We start from the raw sequence: 21,125 nt of genomic DNA on the forward strand, positions 1-21,125 counted from the left end.
TATCAGCTATGAATCTAATTTTAATTGTTTACCTTCTATAGAACCTGTTGTCCTGCCACCCATCCTGCCTGGAGAGGCCTTGGCCATCCCTCTCCATCTGACCTCTTGGAGGCTTCAGGCGAGACCTAAAGGCTTGGGGTTGTTCTTCTGCAAAGTGCCCATCCATTGGACCTCTGTGGAGCGGCCTGGTGAGGTCGGCAGCAGTAAGAGAGAGTGCCAGTCAGCAGACTTTGATGAACAACTCAAGCGCAACTTCAGGTAAAAACAGGCTGATTGGAAAAAGAAAATATCAAAGATGAATGAACCTCAAATTGTAAACACTTTTGTACTTTTTCAGGTTTTGTGTTGTCATTAAAAAAGAGAACTACCCCAATCAGCAGCCTGCCAAAACCGTGGCAGGAGGTACAAAGCAGATCTACCGCCAACCAGGTCACACCATCTATCTGCTGCCCACCCTAGTGCTGGCCAACCTTCTTCCCTGTGACCTTAACTACTACATCAAAGGGACCTCAATCAAGGGAACCATGAAACCAGGCAAAGAGGCAGTTCTGCATGCAGCAGACACGTCACAAAATATAGAATTAGGTAAATTGGAGTACATGATCATTTATCACATATTTAGCATAAATGTTGAACCTATTTGCTTTATGAATCCACATTTCTGTTGACATAAAGCTTCATGAGTTTGCTGTTTGTTCTCAGGTGTTCTCCTGGAGAACTTTCCTATGTGTAAGGAGCTGCTCATCCCCCCCGGTACACAAAACTATGTGGTGCGCATGCGGCTATATGATGTCAACAAACGGCTGCTCTGTCTCACCATACGGATTGTTCTCAGAGCCCATGGAGCATTAAAAATCCTCATCTCCGCTTCCTATTGGCTTGTCAACAAGACTGGTATGCTTTCATATCTATGCATTGACTATAGGTTGATTATATGAATTTAAAACCTTAAAGGGGATAGATAGTTCACCTTCAGTTGCTGGTCCCCACTGATTTCCATAGTATGGAGAAAAAAAAAACACTATGCAAGTCAGTGGGAACCAGCAACTGAAGGGTGAACTATCCCTTTAACCGAACACAACTGTGCTGCACCACATCTGTAATATTTTCATTGATTATTGTGTCTGCAGGGCTGCCTCTGATCTTCCGCCAGGACAATGGGAAAACGGATGCCGCTGGGCAGTTTGAGGAGCATGAGTTAGCCAGGAGTTTGAGCCCATTGCTCTTTTGCTACACTGACAAAGAGCAACCCAATATGTGAGTGCAAGAGAAGGGGAAAGTCCAAAGAATTCTCATTGTGTATTCCCACCATCCCCACCCATCAAATGCTTTTGTATATCTTATTTAATTAGCTTGCATAAATTCCACAGCTAGAGTCATTTATTCATTACCCAACATAGCAGAAATGTAATTTAACTACATAATTACCCTTTATTCTTTAAAGCTCTCTAAAGTCTTGTCCTCTTTTAACAGGTGCACCATGCGGATCGGTAAAGGGATCCACCCAGATGGTGTTCCAGGATGGTGCCAGGGTTTCTCTCTGGATGGGGGGAGTGGAGTGAGAGCAGTCAAAGTCATCCAGCATGGTAACAGACCTGGACTCATCTATAATATAGGTAATAAGGAATGCCTATCCTGTTTTAAGAAAAGCGTCTTTTGCATTGTAGTATCTGCAAAGTCAGGGGTGTCTAATCCTGTTCCATCATCCTGAGGAGTTTAGCTCCAACTTGCTGCAACACACCTCGCTGGAAGTTTCTAGTAATCCTGAAGACATTGATGACATTGATGACATGAAATTGTGTTTGATATTAAACTCTGCAGGACTGTGGCCCCAGAAGTAGGACTGTACACCACTGTGCTAAGTTGATTTAATAATGTAATGTAATGTCTCGTTATAGGAATAAATGTGAGAAAAGGGAAGGGGCGTTATCGTGACACACACATTGTGACCTTTGCTCCACGATACCTGCTTGACAATCGATCATCTCACAAGTTAGCCTTCTCTCAGCGGGAATTTGTTAGAGGAAAGGTGGGAATGCATGTTTTCATTTATTTATAATACATCTTAAAAGACAGCATAATAGCCAGTAATGTTTTGTTTGTTATGACAACCTGTTGTTTGCTTGTAGGGTACAGCAAATCCAGAGGGATATATCTCCACCCTGCCAGGCTCTAGTGTTGTATTCCACTGGCCCAGAAATGACTATGATCAGCTTCTCTGTGTCCGTCTCATGGATGTTCCCAACTGCACCTGGTCTGGAGGTTTTGAGGTCAACAAGCCTAAATCTTTCCACATCAACATGAGGTACCCAATGCCATCAAATATGTTCAATCTGTAGGGATGGCTGAGCAGAACAGAAAATGACTAAGAGAGGAGTTCTCAATTTCATAGACTTTTTCCTCTCATTTTGTGTTCCATAGGGACACTTTGGGAAACTGCTTCTTCCTCCGTGCTGAGATTGTTTTGAAAGGGGCAACATATCAAATCTCATTCAGTGACACTGACCAGCTGCCCCCACCTTTCCGTATAGATAACATCTCTGAAGTAAGTCCTTAGAGGGTACACATTATCAAGTATTGTAAGGCTGTAGAACGGTTCAGGAGATTTGAGACTAAAGAGTATCACTAAGATGACCTGGCTAGGACTTGAACCCAGGTCACCCAAGAGCATCTTAGCTCAATTTGTCAAAACACATGAAATAAGAATGCAGTGCTAACCACAATCTCAAACCTAAATCATATAAACAATTGTAGTGCAGCTCTTGAATTTCAGAAATGTCAGTTTTGCTCAAGGCAGACTTGGGTTCTGTTTGTGCCTTTGACTTCTTAAAATAACTAATATAAAGAAAGCATAATTTCATTTCTGTGTTCAATTCTGGTCACTATAACATTAAGATTATTATATTACAAAAGAGTAGTCGTTACAAGAGGAATCACATTCTACTTAAAAAGTGTACCTGTAATCAATGTTATGTTATTTGGGGTTAGGTATCTGCAGGTGTGAACATTTTCCGTCACCTTCTTCCGACCCCTTAGTCAGTTTTTCTGTCATATGATATGTTGGTGGTTTTAAATTTACTGAGCGAGACACCATTCCAGCCATTACAAAAGGTGGATATAAAGCTTTTGTCACACAAAATAGCTCTTTTACTCCCTCTGGCATGACTTAAGCAATCAATTCATCTGTCATGCATTGAATTCACACCTGACAGCTCTGCGTCCGGTGGTTTCTCTATCTCAGTGCTGCCCTTACATCAAAAACAGCCCTTTTTGATCTGCTAATGATTATTTTGGGCAGACATTTAGCTGCTTGTTTGGTCTGGGACTTGATATTAAACAACAAAATATCTGTTGGTGCTGGGATTAGACACATTCTCTGTGATTTATCTTGGGAGTCTTTGAGTGTTTCAAATCTTTCATCATCAATCCAGTCTACCCAGCTGAGGATGATCAAACTTCAGTTTGTTTAACAGCAATATCACACCAATCAACTCCATAGCCTACATCCAGAAGATAGAAATATCCTACATCAAGCTGCATGCACATTGCTCTACTGTCACTGACAATATGTGCCTCTCCACTCGTAGGCCTACTCTAAAAGCTCTTTCTAAAAGCGCTGCGTTATTCCAGCATCTTTTTTCTTGTAACCGACAACAATAAGATCTAAAGATGGTCTTGCCAACATTCAGAGAAATTCAGTTGTTTTCCCAGGTCCATTGTCAGCTGCCATTTCTGCCATGTTATTTGTTTTATTCAAGCTGGTGGATAGCTTTGAGAATTTTTACTTCTGGTATCTTGGCATGGCAGTGTAGATGGCTCTGCAATGGTCATGCCACCAGCTTATTGTAGCATTTGCGCATTTTCTCTACAGACTTCTTCGTAACATATGTCCTCTTTATTTCAGGTGCCTATCCAGTTCTGGCAACATGGAGTGGCTGATATCAGGCTACACACAGAGGTAAAAGCTGGGGCGGTTCTGGACTATGCCTGCGATGAACCCATTCTTCAACCCTACATCACCCTCACTGTGAAGGGAGCTGGATCCTCCGAGGTTACTGCTGACATGAACTTCTTCAGAGAATACAACAAGCTCTACTATGAGAACTTCATCTACATTGCTGCATCCTTCACATTCTCAGAGTGAGTTCTCAACCTCTAAACTTCCAAATAGCTCACTCATCCTAGAAATTGGCAATCTGACCAATTTCAAGAACAGGGCTTTTCCTGGCTCAAAATGAGGTGGAGGTGGTACTATCCTGATCATATGCACACATTGTACCCACTCTTCAACTGGCTGAAACAAACACTTTTTACACGCAACGTATTTGAGGTGTTCTAATAATTAGATGATTGAAGAAAATTACAATTATCAAATTACATTTTACAAAAGCAAACCTGTTGAACCTTAAATTAAATACAACATAACGGCTAAAAGGGGCCCTTTTGCAGTGTAGGTGAACATAAACATAACATTAGGTCGTTAAACACTGCATGAAATTGAAAATCTTTATCCACTCTTTATAGTCTCCTGGTCCACATCACATTTTCTTACAACCTCACGTAAATTCTTTTGATAGAATACATCATTAAATTTAATCACAGCAGGGTAACAGGTGCATTAGAGCTAACGTTAGCATCAAGCTACATAAGACTATTTATAAAATTAATACTACGCTTTTACTCAAATCTCTTTTCAAACCACCATTGACTGTTTTTAATAACCACCGATTGTGATCTAATGTGGATTTTAGTGATTATAATGTAAATTTTAATCGCTAAATTGCTACACCTGCTTAGCATTCCTCATGTAAACATTCTTTATTGTTATGAAAATACCCCAAATCTCATAAACATCACATACAAACCATATACTATGGTAATTGCGTGTTTATTAGCTTCATGTTTCGAGTGTAGAAACGTTTCTCTGGGTTTGTTGTGAACAGAAAAGTATGCGGAAGTGTAATGGACGTTCTTCATAAGAAGAGACAGGGAGGGTTATGAACGCATAATATGAGTGACATATGAGTAGCGAATGAGCTTCCTCTCTGAGTCATAACAGCGATCCCGTAAGAGAAAACATACAGAGACATCGCTGGAAGCAGCTAATGTTCTTCAGATTGAGTAAATCAGTGGAAAAGGAATAGAAATGATGATTCTGTGTAAAGAAATATAAAGTAAATATGTCTAAAGATGTTTGTAAATGTAAGTAAATATTCACTTGATTTGATAACAGGGATGCAGGAAAGAGGCCAGTGGGGAAGAAACGGGTGGTCAGCTGTGCTGAACTGGTGTTGGATGTGGAGACGAAAACACAGAGAGTCATCCTGAAGAAAAAGGTCTGCTTATGTTCTTCCTCAGCCATCTATCTGCCAGTTTCCCATTATAGTTTGTTCTCAAAGGTTCTCACATTTCTTTATCTTTTCAGGAGCCTGGAAAGCGCTCCCAGCTTTGGCGGATGACAGGAACAGGAATGCTCTGTCATGAGGGCTCATCTCCTCCACAGAGCAAACCTTCTCAGCCTCGTCCCCTCAGTTCATCTTTAGTGCTTGACATTGCTGGACTGGCTGCAGTGACAGACAACAGGTTACCTAAATGCTTCATAGCACAACAAAGGACAACTTGTCCTTATTTTAAACTTGTTCTTGTCCCTGTAGAGAGTAAACATTATCATGGTGTATGGGTGTCATTTCTCACATATCTTGTATTTCTTTTTTAGCTATGAGCCTCTGATGTTGAGACGGCCAGACTGCCGCCGCAGCACCACACAGACATGGCACTTCAGCTCTGGCATGTTGACCTGTGGTTTACCCAGACTAGTCGTCCAGGTCTGTCCTTCTTTCATCTAATTTTCTTTGCTCCTCAATGGCTATTTTCAGTATTAAACAATCTGTGGCTCTTTAAAAAGCTATATGTGATGATTTAGGTAAGAGGGGGAGTGTCTGGGCTATATGATGGTGCTGAGGTGGTACTGGGACCAGACTCTGGTGTTTTGGAACCGTTACCAGAGCAACAGTTTATCAACCAGAAAATGAGACCTGGCTCAGGGGTTCTGTCTGTACAGGTCCTGCCTGATGGGCCAACGCGAGTACTGCAGGTAAGACGCCCCGTTGTGATTAGGGTAAGACACTCTCATTGTTACTGAAGGACATGGTTGGGGTAGCATGCCATCTGGAACCATATGAAATGGAATCAGTTCCCATCTTTCTTTCACTCTTTCTAATATAATAAGAAGCTGCATACCTCATTTTAGATCAGTGACTTCAACCAACGGCGCATGAATAGACCCTCTCCCAGCACGGAGGAAGACCAGAATAAAGAGAGCGCTCAGAAGAAAGTTCCTGAGGAGGAGCTTGAGGTAAAAATCATGTTTCTGTTTGTCCAGCAGATGGATTGATGTAGAGTTTTACGTTGATTGTGTTTCCAGTAAAAATAGAATTAGCACAGGGTTAACAAATACTGAACTTGGAAGTTAAGATGTCCTAATTCTTGCCTTTATGTGTAGGTGTTGGTGAACCTAGAGGAAGGCGTGGGCCTGTCACTGGTGAATAAGCTCCCTGAAGAGCTAGTTTTTACCACTCTGTCTGGCATTGATGTGCACTTCACCCACACCGCTACCAGCCAGGTGCTGGAACTCACAGTGAAAGACATTCAGGTAAGCAGCCACAGACCAAAACATACTTCTCCAATGTGTGGGAATTTCTCACTTTGGATTAGGGAAGTTTAGTAATCTCGATTTCTGCTCATCTGCCATATTTATGACCATCAGCTGGGCAAAGTAATGGCTGTTAATACAAAAACACATAAACAGAGATGCAAAGAAAATACATTGTTCATTGGATTGAATCCATACCAGGTCCCAGAAAACACTTTTACAGATCTCAGTTAGTACAGACCCTACCAAATCTAATATTCGTGGGCATTTATGTATATATTTAATGCGCAATCTGTGTCTTTATACCGCCATTCCTTGAATATTGGCACTATATACAGAGATGGATTGTGGGTGTGCTGACTTAGCAACCTTCAATAAAGAATTTTAGGCCCAATTTAATCCTGTAGTCAGGGATGGCAGCTGCCAAAGGCTCATTCTCAAGCAAAAACATTTCTGACAGACATGTCTTTATTCTCTCATCTATTTCAGGTGGACAACCAGCTCCTGGGCACAACTCACCCTGTTATGCTGTGTGTGACTCCAGGCTCCAGTGAAAGTTCTGCAGTGGACTCAGGCCCTGCTTTGCAGGTCAACTCTGTTAAAGTGCCCAGCAGTCTTATGCTCACAGATCTTTATAAGGTGAAACCAACTTATGGACTCACTTTCTCTCCAAAAATGCTTCAGGCCTATCTGTACATCTTCTTTTGACTACAGGAATTTGATTGTAGATTTTATTCTCTGCCTTACAGCATCTGATGGTCACAGCCCGCCGCTATACTGTCATCATTGAGGAGAAGCTCTTAATGAAACTGCTCATATTCTTTGGCTACGGTCAGACAGAGGGAGGTGTGTAATTAGTATCCCTCTGGTGTGCAGTATGGGGAATGTACCTCATTATGCCCTGCTAACAACTGTACATGATTTTGTGTTTCAGAGGTGGAGAAGCTGGATGAGAAACTTTATGAGAAAACAAATGAAGATGCAGGATCTCCAAAGCATTATTATTTTGAGAACTTGAAGATCAGTCTTCCTCAGGTCAAGCTGAGTGTCTTCACCTCTCACAAGTTGCCCCCTGACCTTAAGGTACAAGAGCCACAGTAGAATCAGCTGGAGTACTATCAGTGCTTCACTGGATGCAGTTCTTTTGTAAGAAGTTTACATTCTATTATGATTTGGTAGCCTGTAGCATAATTAAGCATTGTTCTGCACAGGCTTTGAAGGGAACCCTTGGATTCCCACTCATTCGGTTTGAGGATGCAATCATTAACATGTACCCCTACACTCGAGTCCATCCCTATGAGACGCAGGAGATGATCATCAATGACATCCTCAAGCACTTCAAAGAGGTCATAAACATTCTTCATTCTGAATTGCTGTATGTTGCGGTATAAGTTCTCAATGTTTGCATCACCACTGTGTGATTTCACTAGCTCTTGGTCTTACATCTTCTTTCTTTGTCTTTTTATAGGAGCTGATCAGTCAGGCAGCTCAGATCCTGGGCTCAGTGGACTTCCTGGGTAACCCCATGGGCCTACTGAACGATGTTACTGAGGGTATGAATGAACTTTTCAAGTATGGCAACGTTGGAGGACTCATCCGCAGTGTTACACATGGTGTTTCCAACTCAGCTGCCAAGGTAGCAAAAGTTCACATTCTTCCTGTCGTCTTCACAGGTCCGTCTAAGGGGCCATTCACATGTTGCGTCTTTTGCATGATCAAGTTCTTTTTTTCAAATTTAGACGCACGGCAAGTGCGCTCATAATAGAAGCGACGCGGTCACGATGCTCATGGGCTGCAACGCGCTCGTTTTTTCAGGCGCATCTACACCACAGCGAGATGAAAACATTTCAGCTTTTCAGAATGCCACAAGTGCACCGCGCGTCATGTGACAAGAACCAACCAATCAGCCTCACTCTTTCCTTAACATTTAAATCTCAGCCAAGATGGAGGAACAGCTGATCATAGCTGTACAGGGATAGCCATTTTTTAAATTTGTCTAGTAGTGGAGCTACTGAAAGCTACTTATTAGTTTTGGTCTCCTTGTGTAAATGGGCAGGTTTCTGCATGTTTACAGAATCAGGGAACACCAGCATTTAATTTTCGTCAGAATAAAAGTTGAATATTAGCCCTGGAACAATCTCACGTATGTTGTAAGTTTATGAGGCTCTTAGTGTTGAGCTTGAGCAGATAGACTGATTAATGAGCTTGAAAAGCTAATTTGCTCATGGCCATATTGTGTGAATGTGTATACTCATATGTGGCTGCATTTGTGTGTGGTCAGACCTGAGCCTACACTTCATGTCTTGCAGCCAGCTCTCAGCATGTCTGTCTGACAGGCCATTGCACCACGTCCTTCATTGGCAGCCAGCTCACTGTCAGACAGAGCTTTGTGTGCTTTTCCCTCTGTGCTCTCATTACTTTCCTTCCAGCCACACTGGCCAAGCTCATGCCAAAAGTACTCATAGAATGGGACAACACTAGGTCTCAATCAGCAATCTTTCATGTTCACACTTGACCCTCTCTAATTTCACTTTGCTGCTTTTTTAGCCAAGGCGAGTTGGTTTAAATATGCTCATCATGAAAATATGCTCAAAATGAAAGTAAGATGGAACTACAGTCCATTTCTTTGACTTCAGCTCATCTTTGGCTGTAGTATCTTTTAAGGTCTTTGCAAATAACCCACTGAACTCCTGAAGAAATGCTTAGGTTTACTGGAGAGAGAAAAAATATTCTCTCTGTTGGCTGCTTTCTTGCCACTAACTCAATTTTAAAAGTATAAACAAATTATTACTCCCCCTAGAGAACTTCCAGCAGCTTGAATAAAAATGCTTTGCCAAAATCATCCACCAACTGTATAAGGCTCCATGTCATGCTGCTTGGGGTGGAAAAACTTTAATGGAAGATATAAAAGGCATTTGAGAGCTTTGGTTTGATCAAGTGCCTAGAAAGCTTGAGGTTTATTGTATTTGCAAAGATTACCATTAGTTTTTGTAACTTATGTCAGTGGCCACCCAGAATTTATTTTGGAACATGTGCAGTTCTCAAGAATTCTCTGTTGTTAGTTTTACCTTTATGGGGGCCTGGACCTTTCTTAATAGGCATTTCAGCTAAAACACATTCTGTTGACTGCAGTGTTTCTGTGCCTCTCTACATTCTACATTACATTCTCCAGGTAATTTTTTTTAAATAATGCCTATAATTTAAAAATGCATTTGAATTCATATTCAAAGTACCCCCCTGCTTCATAAAGCTGATTTTTCCATCATTGTTTCCATGTCTCGAAACAGCATTAAACTCTCTAGCTGTGGAATGGGATTAACCTTTTATTATAAGTTTGTACAGTTTTTCTCACCTCTGTCAGACTCACCCACTTTATGACGATCACACCATGGTTTTCATTCCTCTACATCTTCTTTCTCACACGTAGACACACTGAAACACATTCTTGCACACCTCTAGGGGCCCTGCTTTGAGATAGGATGGTCTAATGGCTCAAGCAGGGGTGGTGTGAGGGGCCATAAACTTGAAAGTGTTCTGATCCTCCTCTCCCTCCCGCAAGCTCATATCTGGTAAATGTATTGGTATAATTTCACAGCCAAGCTTTTTTTTTTTTTTTTTTTAAAGGGAGGAGGAGGAGCAGAGAATCTGAGCTGGCCTTCAGATGAACTCACCAGGGACTTTGCTTGGAGGGGTCATCCCAAGTTCATGCCTGGCTTTTGCTTGAGTTCTGCAGAATGTGCCTGTGTTTATAAAGTGCTCTGGCTGCAGTAGGGAGCTCACTGGGCCTGTAACACAAACTCCCTTCCAAGAGGCACCTGCAGGGGACCTGAGGGGGGCCACTCTGGGCAAAGTCAGGTTAACTGTGCCAAGAGGGGGAAGCGCCACCCCATTAGACAAATTACAGCCTGACATATTTGACAGCTGGGTGAGATGGTGTGTAAAATCAGTAATCCATTAAATCAATGTGTATCCTCATAGTTCAGCAGTGGAAGGGTTTGAGAACCATGTTGGTTGCCCAGAAAGTGGCACCTTGCAAATAATGTTCACATTTTCAGTGACTGTAAGACATTAGAAATAAATATGTCTCATGAACTCACAGAAAAGTAGAATAGTTGATTTTCATGATTTTGTTTTGACTAATCTACAGTATAAACAGTTGAAGAACTACATGAACTTTTGCTGAAAATGAAACGGAAATCACAATACATCATGGATGTGTCCTAAAGTAGACAGTCCACTCCTTAAGGTCACTGCAGGCAGTTCACTCCTTAGGGTCACTGTGGGGGGGTTTTCACTAACTGAAAAGGCCAGTGTCAGCAACTGTTCCAATGCCTGTTGTTATAAGGCCGGGACATACCAAGCCAACTTCAAAGAACGAGACTAAAAACAATGGTGTTGTTGCCTTGCGTCGGCTTTGTCTGGACCAATAAGCTGTGTTTGAACATGCACAGACTACATCTGACTGCAAACTAGCACGTGCATTCTGCACCGGCGTGTAGGAATTAACTGTCTACATCAGCAGAGCTGATATTATCTATCTATAATATCAGTCTATATTCGTCATTCAAAAGGAGAAACCGAAACAAGAATATACAAGATATGCACAGATATATGAAACATGAACAAAGCAGCGCTTGCTTACCATTTTGAATATCAGTTATGTTGATAACTTTAATTTTAAGCAGCTCATGTTGTTACGAAAATATTTGCGTATTGGAATGCTCAGGTAAGATGATGTAACATTAGAACATCCAATCAGTTCTCACTCTCGTCAACGGCCCTGATGCTGATTCATGCTGAATCTGGCAAACTGCCGCCAATGTGAGCCTGACAATTACCGACGTGTGAAACACACCACAAAAACTAGCCCGACAGATGCTCACCAATGACCTGACATTGGCCAACAGCCGACTGTCGGCTCGGTGTGCATTTGAATTATTAAAACTTCATAAATGTATTTCATGCTACATCTGGTTTGGACTGAATTGCTTGTTGGTACAATAAATTGATAGCATTGCATAATTATAGTATTGCCTTATTTTTAGATTGGGGTTTCATTATTAATTTAAGTGGCAATCTGTACAATATGAGAATTGTTCATTGTAGTAGATATAAGCTAGTATTCTTTTCTTTTGTTGCTGTTATATGTTTATCTGCCTGTTCAGTTTGCAGGTACCTTATCAGATGGATTGGGCAAGACAATGGACAATCGCCATCAGACTGAACGAGAGTGCATTCGCTATCATGGAGCAACTAGTGGAGAGCACCTAGTGGCAGGGATTCATGGTCTTGCTCATGGTACATCCGAATATTTGCATTTTAAATGCTCGATATTCAGGCACGTTATTGAACCATGAATTGTCTGCTCATTTCAAATGAACCTAACTTGCTGTTTCACCCTCAAATTGGAATCAATGCTGTGTAGGCATCATTGGTGGTCTGACCAGTGTGATAACGTCAACAGTGGAGGGAGTGAAGACTGAGGGAGGTGTCAGTGGATTTTTCTCTGGTCTGGGGAAGGGATTGGTTGGCACAGTGACAAAACCTGTGGCAGGAGCCCTGGATTTTGCCTCAGAAACAGCACAAACTGTCCGAGACATGGCCAGCCTAAGCAACAGGTATTTTCTGCTCAACTATGTATTCAGGTTATTTTTCCTATTATGGAAGAGGATGACAGAAATATTTAGATGAATGCTTTTCCACGGCCTTCTGCATGGCCCTTTTCCAACAACAGGGTGCCAGTGGCCAAGCTGGAGTACGAAACAACAAAACGGAAAAATTCAAAACAAAAGCAGCAAATCAGTCTGGCATGATTGGTGAAAAATAAGACTTTGGAAATGCTGCATTAATGTCACATTGCACAGCAGCTCCAGTCACTTCATTTTCAATGTCTGTCTACAATTGTTAACATTTTGTTGGAATTTATTTTATATACATTTTATTTGTTTTAACTTATGAACATTGCATCACATGCAGCTTGTGATTGCATAAAGTTATTTTTTTTAATTCTTAAAACTACTAACAGTCATAAACAAAGACCACAATGCAGCATGTTTGTAATGATGCAGTCTGTTACATCATTGTTCAGCTGGACATCGGTGGATTAAATCATCTAGTTGAGCACTGGCTCTGGCACGAGAACCATCACCATTTCAGTGGAAAAGGGGTATCTGTGGTTCAATGTTTATAGCTCTTACAACTTTGCAGAGCCTTCGTGACCTCTCTGTTGATGTGCCCATAAATCCCACCTGTCTTTTGATGAGTTTAGCTTGTGGCAATTCAAGCTCTACACTAATGAACACCTGCTAATGATCCAAAGCACAGTCCAAAACTGGTTTTAAGAACTTGCCTAATGTTTTAAGAGCAGCCTTCAGGGTCTCACCTTCACTTCATACTCTAAAGCTAGCAGCTCTACCTGAGGTTTTGTGAGGGGGCCCAAAAGCTGGTCATATTATACAGGCAGTCTGGTATGTAAAGCCATTTGTTCTTCATCTGCTTATGTATATGTGCAGCGGGGAGTGTTTGTGGTTTTACTGCTCCAACTGGAGGAGGAATGAGTTTCCGGTCCTCTCACCATTCCCCTTCAATGGAGAGAGTCTGTGTGTGTGTGTGTGTGTGGAAAAGGGACCTGCTGGTGAACTGTGCAGTGAAGAGCTGGGGGAGTTTAAGGGAGAGGCATTCGGAGCGTGCCTGCCACAGTGCAGCCAAGAGTTCAGCCAGAGTTCACACAGAAAATGTGCAGGAGTCGTGGGTCTCAGCGGACACAGTCTGACCCAGCTATTACATGTTCTCAAGTCTTCACATGCACTCTGTCTTGAAGGATCAATTTCTATGCATCAACAACTGGCCATGGTGATTCCCAGTTGAGCTTTCTTCCCTTCCCGTCTGAAACGTTCATGATATTTCCCACATTTTGCACGTTCTCTTGCAAACAATGTCAGTAATGTCACTGTACTGTAAATTATGAAGTGTTTGTCTCCTGCTGATCAGGAATATGTATTATACATAACCTCTAAGATCACAAACAGGAAATAAACAAGTAAATGAGAAGCAGACTGAATCAAGGTCAGGAACAGTGGAAGTGTCCACACAATTATTTTTGCTCTCCTGCCCTGCTAGTGAACTCAGCCTCCCACATCAGTTCCCCGGACCCCAGGCAATCCAGGCAGACATCCAGAGGCAGCTCAATTACAATCTCAAAACAAAGGCAAAGAAGTGCTGGGGGTTGACCTGGGGCAGCAGTAGGGGCTCAGACTTTGACTGAATAAGCACCCTGTTCCCCACCTTTAGCTGTCAGTTCAGTTTGGAAATGCATGCATTTTCTATTATCCCAACCTTTATTAGAGAAAGTCCCTCATGTGGTTTGCCTCTTGATGTGCATTTGAATGTCACCTTTGGCAAAGGCGTCAAGGAGAACTTTTCTGCCTTCATTAAATTTTGGAAAACCTCAAATTCCTCCTTTGTAAAAGATGACAGTACTTCTTCTGTGGCATTTAATCGAGACAATGGAATTAATACAACTGTGTTTTTTCTTGCCATTGTAAACAAAGGAACGCGCATTTCTGATAATCTTACTGTACCTGCTAATTCTAACTTGTTTTGGAATCAGCATACTAAATACAAATCGATTACACAGTTGACCCACTGTTGACACAGTAAACCAAAGATAAGATCAGAAAGATAAGCAATATTAGTCAGCCAAGCCTGAAACATACCAGATGAGAAAATTTGATATCTCACCACAAGTCAAGTGTATATATTTCAGTCAGACTTTTGCATAGTGAAGCTAACAGACCTCGATTATGTTATTATAACTCTGTTTCATCCAGCACATCTACACTTTAATCTGATCCTGGACAGCCAATGTCCTACAGAGTTTAGCTCCAACCTGCCCAAACACACTTGTCTGGAAATTTCTAGTAATCTTGAAGACGTTCATTACTGTGGGATAGTGACCCTCCAAGAGCAGACTTTGACAACAATGCTTTAAAGGGGTCATATGATGCGATTTCAATTTTTCCTTTCTCTTTGGAGTGTTACAAGCTCTTGGTGCATAAAGAAGATCTGTAAAGTTGCAAAGACTAAAGTCTCAAATCCGAAGAGATATTCTTTATAAAAGTTACGAGTTAGAGGAGAAACAATATTGTACAGTATGTGGAAAATAATGTGTTTTTTTAACCTTAAACCGCATAAACACATTTCATTACACCAAATACACAAAATAATGTTCTTTTTAGCAGCATCATATGACCCCTTTAATCAGACTACAGTTGTCCTTGCCGTTGTGCACTTGCTCATGCAACATTTATTTAAAAAAATCTATCATGTGTCCTTGAGCAGACAAAGGAAAAAGGTAACTTAACTATGCATAAACCTGCTGTAGCTTGATTAAAACTGCACGTGACAGACCTTTCTTTGGGATGACAGAGATGGTGGCCTAATTTGCCTGTATTCAAGCAGGCATGCTTTTAGTGGCTATGTCAGTGGAGAACTAAGTTAAACACCTACATTCAGCAGCCTTCTACATCATGCCCGCCCTCAACCCATTTTGCTCATGATCTTTCTCGGAAAGGAGCAAGAAGTAAGAGCTGTTTGTTTGCACCCATTGACGGCTGACTGGCTGGGCTCCAAGCCCTGTGCCTGACCTAGAGTTGAACTCTATTGTTCCAATCCCACATTCGGGTGCGGGGCATTGTGCTTGATCGCCTCCAGAGCAGTGGGGGAGGCTGGAGAGAAAGAGAAAGAGAGATTAAGAGTCTCTGTGGGTCTGTTACAGTCCTGTCATTTACAGGGCCAGATCTCATGACTTACGGTTATGATTATGAACTGTGGCTTGCTGTCAAAAAAAAAGCCAAGTCCATGTGGAAGTTCTGGCTTTTCTAAGGAAAAACAACACCACATTCTCCTTAATATGTCGTAATGAAGTAACCAGTGGCTTCGGGATATTGATTTAGTTGCTAATGCTCAAATTTGCCAAGGTGCTGCTGTTTTTGATTGCATGACATCAGCAGAGTTGATAGCAAGTTCAATGAGTCACTTAGTTTTTGTTTTCAATATTAAAGGCTTGATGTGAAATGCAAAAGAGGTTGCAAATGTGACCCACTTCGAGACTTCAGGTTTGGCCATCCTTGGTTATCCTTTATTCCCAGCGCCTTGCATTCTGAGTTCTAGATTAACAGAGGCAGCTGCATTCACCCAGGCTTCAGTTTAAACAGAACAGAGAAATGCAGTACACTGCCGTCTTTGTGAATCAACTGGAAACCATCAGCTCTAATCAAATGCCTGCTGGCCCAGATTCAAGCCAGATGTAGGAATTCCACTTGGCCCACCAGTGGCAGCCGAAAAGAAGAGAGGGGTTGTCTGCAGGAGAAGCAAGACCCAAGCTTTGCATTGGCACTGCAGGCTGCTGGCTAGTCCCATTAGCTTTGGCCAGGACCACCAGAACTCTGTAGCTATTATGCCATTGACCATAGATTGAACTGCACACCTATAACCAACACAGTGTGCTTGATTGTGAAACAGTTGAATGACATGATATGTTGGCAGGATATCACCTTAGGCATAGCAGGAGTCTGAGTATGTGGGTTTCTTGGGCTGTGCCACAACAGGTGTTATTTCAAGAGACTCAGTTGTACTCTTTTAACGGGAAACTGGGGGGAAAGAGAAAAAAGGTCCAGTCTTTCCAGTAAAAAGGTGCTTCATTCCAATTTGGATTCCCCAATGTTAACCCTCTTAAGGCTGTTGGTTTTGTAAGTAATGATCCTTATGTGTTTGTGTGCGTGTTTCAGGCTGAGCGTGCAGCGAGTAAGGAAGCCACGCTGCTGTAAGGGCCCTCAGGGGCTGCTGCCTCGCTTCTCCTCCCTACAAGCAGATGGACAAGAACAGCTATTTCACTTAACGGACAATATCCACTCTGAATAGTGAGTATCTTCTCTGATGGTAATGATAAGTTGTTCTGTAAAATTCTTCCAATCTTTTCTTTGTTATTGAATGTAGGATTTAAAGGAGAAAAAAAAAAAAAAAAACGACAAATTTGAAGCACATTTTCTAGATGGTTCTACCAGTTCAAGAAACCCAAACTGTAGGTACATTGTTTTTAGTCTTTGGTTAGATGGTTCTTGAAATTCTTCCAATCTTTTCATTGTTATTGAATGTAGGATTTAAAGGGAGAAAAAAAAAGAAGAAAAAAAACGACAAATTTGAAGCACATTTTCTAGATGGTTCTACCAGTTCAAGAAACCCAAACTGTAGGTACATTGTTTTTAGTCTTTGGTTAGATGGTTCTTGAAATTCTTCCAATCTTTTCATTGTTATTGAATGTAGGATTTAAAGGGAGAAAAAAAAAGAAGAAAAAAAACGACAAATTTGAAGCACATTTTCTAGATGGTTCTACCAGTTCAAGAAACCCAAACTGTAGGTACATTGTTTTTAGTCTTTGGTTGGAAGCATCAGAGCTTGTTTCTGTGTTCAAAGTGAGATAGAAAAGACATTTATCACCAAAGAGGCCAATCCATCCAGATCAGCAGACCCCCTGTTGGCCCACATGACCTCTCTCCTCAGAGGTGCCACACAGGCCATTAGTCTTCTCAGCTGCAGCCTTCACACTCTCATCCTTTCTTCCCTCTCACACACTGGAACTGCCTTAATGTTGCCTGTTTAATTTGATGTACTAATCTTCAATTCTCTGAACAGTCTAGGGTTGGCACAACAGATAGTATCGTGTATCGACGATAGCAGATGTCTTTGTCAATAGTCAAGACGATATTAGGCTCATTCTCCTATTAATGCATTAAATAATAATATTAATTATTATTATTATTATTATTATTATTAGGCAGCCTATTATAATTCAGCTATTATTATCAAATTGCCCCGCTTTTTCATTCAGCACTGTATTTCACACACACACGCGCGCAAATGAGCCAGTGAAGGAGTCTCCAACCACAAACACAGACACATATCGTCTGCTGATATAAGGTATTTCGTTGCACTTTAACAAGTAATCTGAACGGCCTGTGTATGTGCAATATTTTAACCGAGCCCTCACTAACTGAGTTTAATGCCACAGTTATGTTAGAACGCATTTCATTCTTGTTTCTGTGGTGGTGCGTCTGGCTCGTCATGGGGCGCGCGGTCCGGAGCGCTGTATGACTGATGTAAATAGCGATGTATGACTGTTGTATCCGAATATATATGAACTAGCTGTTTTAAATATTTTTGTATTTAACGTTAGTTTATCAGTATGTTTGAAAGTATATTATTTAGATTCGTGGTGCTTCCATAGGCTCCCTCTCTCTCACGTGCGCGCGCTGTTTAAAACACCAAATAGTTATGAAGTAGCCTATGACAAGTACAGAGAGTCTCTCTCTTGCCCGCGGACCCACCCATGCACGATAATATCGTCTATCGGCAATCTCACGGACTGCCGATATGACGATTTGAAAAATGACCATATCGCCCAACACTAACATAGTCTATGCGTTGAATAGCACGCTTGAATTAATCCTTTTTCATTTATTGCATAGTTCATCATTTTTACAGATTTGATCGGAATCCATGAGCGAATTTGGTCTGAATTGAATCATAGCACATCTGCTTTGCTATTATGCAATTTAAATTGAATTAACCCAGATTTTGCCAGGGCATAACACCATTTCTGTTCTTTGTAAAGCGATGATGTAACGATCATATGCCTGTTATGCCTGTTAGTTTCATTGCAGTGGAGCCCATAGACACATACTGTGTGCTGATCTCCTCCAAAGTGGTAAAAGTGGTATAGCCTGGAGAATTTGTGGATCGTGATGCAATCTTTTTAGAGGTCAAATATGATGATCTCTATCATTGTCTGGTGTCCAAGGACCATGGGAAAGTATATGTACAGCTTACTAAGAAAGCAGAAAACACCAGTAGTGGAGTGGCCATTCCAGGTCCATCACACCAGAAACCTATGGTAAGAGACGTGTCATCACCTCCATGTATGTATACATATATTTTTGAAGTATTAATGTCACTAGAATTTTTGTAATAGCATAAAAACAGACATCACTTATGTTTGGGGATTGAATTTCCAGCAATAATGATGATATACTATTACTGTATTATGAAAATACATGATTTTGTCATTTTCTGCCGGATCGGGTATTGGTCAGACGAGACCGATCCAAATCCGATATTGTGCGTATACTATTCTGTGTTATTGTTAAGCCCCACGAAAAGAACAAAAACATTATAAAGCACCATAAATAGGCATCATAAGAACCATAAATAAAGATTTTGTGCACTATATTCCAAGTGTTCTGAAGCCGTTCTATAGTTTAATGTGAGGTACAGATGAATATTTAAGTCGTTAAATTCAAGTTCACATAAACTCTTCTCTCCTCTGCAGCTGTCAGTCATTCTCCATTCAGCCTTCAAACTGCGTGTCGTGTTTGGTTACGACACTCAAGACAATGAAACTCTCTCCAAGATGCATAAAACAGGGATTAAAGTTCCGTCGCTACGATGGATTTCCGTCAGTTCATTAAGACAGTTCATTCCTGAATGATTCAGCCGTTCGAACAAATCAATTGAATGAATGATTCAGTGATAAAATCAGTGACTTGCCGCCACCTGCTGGCAGATTTAGTTTCATTTTTAGCGTATGATTTCAGTTATTTAAATTATATTTCTGTATTCAAAATTGTATATTTAAAACATTAATCGCCACATGAATTTATGAATTTAATTGCACTCATGCCACCTCTGAGCCTCATTAAACGTCTGAAAATGTACCTACAAGCCTCTGTAGTACAAATTAATTTATTAATAATAATTTAATATGATTGGTAACTTATTTGTCTTATTCTACATATTGTTTTAAATAGAAATTTTAAAAAGATTATAAACATAAATTTTGGGATTTGACAGATGAAAATGATGTCATTACAAAGGTAAAAAGAAAATACTCCTGTAAATCACTTTAAGGAGTCAAATGTCACCTCGTATTAGGAAGGCTAATTTTTGACAAGTACAGAGAGTCTCTCTCTTGCCCGCGGACCCACCCATGCACGATAATATCGTCTATCGGCAATCTCACGGACTGCCGATATGACGATTTGAAAAATGACCATATCGCCCAACACTAACATAGTCTATGCGTTGAATAGCACGCTTGAATTAATCCTTTTTCATTTATTGCATAGTTCATCATTTTTACAGATTTGATCGGAATCCATGAGCGAATTTGGTCTGAATTGAATCATAGCACATCTGCTTTGCTATTATGCAATTTAAATTGAATTAACCCAGATTTTGCCAGGGCATAACACCATTTCTGTTCTTTGTAAAGCGATGATGTAACGATCATATGCCTGTTTTCTTCTGTAGTTTCATTGCAGTGGAGCCCATAGACACATACTGTGTGCTGATCTCCTCCAAAGTGGTATATTTCCTCAAGCCTGGAGAATTTGTGGATCGTGATGCAATCTTTTTAGAGGTCAAATATGATGATCTCTATCATTGTCTGGTGTCCAAGGACCATGGGAAAGTATATGTACAGCTTACTAAGAAAGCAGAAAACACCAGTAGTGGAGTGGCCATTCCAGGTCCATCACACCAGAAACCTATGGTAAGAGACGTGTCATCACCTCCATGTATGTATACATATATTTTTGAAGTATTAATGTCACTAGAATTTTTGTAATAGCATAAAAACAGACATCACTTATGTTTGGGGATTGAATTTCCAGCAATAATGATGATATACTATTACTGTATTATGAAAATACATGATTTTGTCATTTTCTGCCGGATCGGGTATTGGTCAGACGAGACCGATCCAAATCCGATATTGTGCGTATACTATTCTGTGTTATTGTTAAGCCCCACGAAAAGAACAAAAACATTATAAAGCACCATAAATAGGCATCATAAGAACCATAAATAAAGATTTTGTGCACTATATTCCAAGTGTTCTGAAGCCGTTCTATAGTTTAATGTGAGGTACAGATGAATATTTAAGTCGTTAAATTCAAGTTCACATAAACTCTTCTCTCCTCTGCAGCTGTCAGTCATTCTCCATTCAGCCTTCAAACTGCGTGTCGTGTTTGGTTACGACACTCAAGACAATGAAACTCTCTCCAAGATGCATAAAACAGGGATTAAAGTTCCGTCGCTACGATGGATTTCCGTCAGTTCATTAAGACAGTTCATTCCTGAATGATTCAGCCGTTCGAACAAATCAATTGAATGAATGATTCAGTGATAAAATCAGTGACTTGCCGCCACCTGCTGGCAGATTTAGTTTCATTTTTAGCGTATGATTTCAGTTATTTAAATTATATTTCTGTATTCAAAATTGTATATTTAAAACATTAATCGCCACATGAATTTATGAATTTAATTGCACTCATGCCACCTCTGAGCCTCATTAAACGTCCGAAAATGTACCTACAAGCCACTTTTGTGTTCTTCCTCTGTAGTACAAATTAATTTA

At 40.8% G+C, this 21,125-nt stretch overlaps 1 protein-coding gene across 1 annotated transcript in view; it reads left to right on the forward strand.

Moving 5' to 3' along the window:
• Positions 1-21,125, forward strand: part of LOC107712684 (vacuolar protein sorting-associated protein 13D-like) — a 51,069-nt gene that overhangs the window by 25,910 nt on the left and 4,034 nt on the right. The window contains exons 46-69 of the mRNA XM_016517998.1: positions 42-258; positions 338-585; positions 703-894; positions 1,131-1,257; positions 1,474-1,616; positions 1,899-2,029; positions 2,130-2,305; positions 2,422-2,545; positions 3,905-4,140; positions 5,234-5,336; positions 5,426-5,583; positions 5,717-5,825; positions 5,924-6,094; positions 6,251-6,355; positions 6,503-6,652; positions 7,142-7,291; positions 7,402-7,498; positions 7,587-7,735; positions 7,864-7,998; positions 8,121-8,288; positions 11,818-11,950; positions 12,078-12,270; positions 16,441-16,572; positions 20,018-20,258. Of these exons, the coding sequence (XP_016373484.1) occupies positions 42-258; positions 338-585; positions 703-894; positions 1,131-1,257; positions 1,474-1,616; positions 1,899-2,029; positions 2,130-2,305; positions 2,422-2,545; positions 3,905-4,140; positions 5,234-5,336; positions 5,426-5,583; positions 5,717-5,825; positions 5,924-6,094; positions 6,251-6,355; positions 6,503-6,652; positions 7,142-7,291; positions 7,402-7,498; positions 7,587-7,735; positions 7,864-7,998; positions 8,121-8,288; positions 11,818-11,950; positions 12,078-12,270; positions 16,441-16,572; positions 20,018-20,258 (3,788 nt within the window). The remainder of the gene's footprint in view (positions 1-41; positions 259-337; positions 586-702; positions 895-1,130; positions 1,258-1,473; positions 1,617-1,898; positions 2,030-2,129; positions 2,306-2,421; positions 2,546-3,904; positions 4,141-5,233; positions 5,337-5,425; positions 5,584-5,716; positions 5,826-5,923; positions 6,095-6,250; positions 6,356-6,502; positions 6,653-7,141; positions 7,292-7,401; positions 7,499-7,586; positions 7,736-7,863; positions 7,999-8,120; positions 8,289-11,817; positions 11,951-12,077; positions 12,271-16,440; positions 16,573-20,017; positions 20,259-21,125) is intronic.

This window comes from Sinocyclocheilus rhinocerous, unplaced genomic scaffold (assembly GCF_001515625.1).
Source record: "Sinocyclocheilus rhinocerous isolate Xijiao unplaced genomic scaffold, SAMN03320098_v1.1 scaffold418, whole genome shotgun sequence".
Lineage (NCBI taxonomy): Eukaryota > Metazoa > Chordata > Actinopteri > Cypriniformes > Cyprinidae > Sinocyclocheilus > Sinocyclocheilus rhinocerous.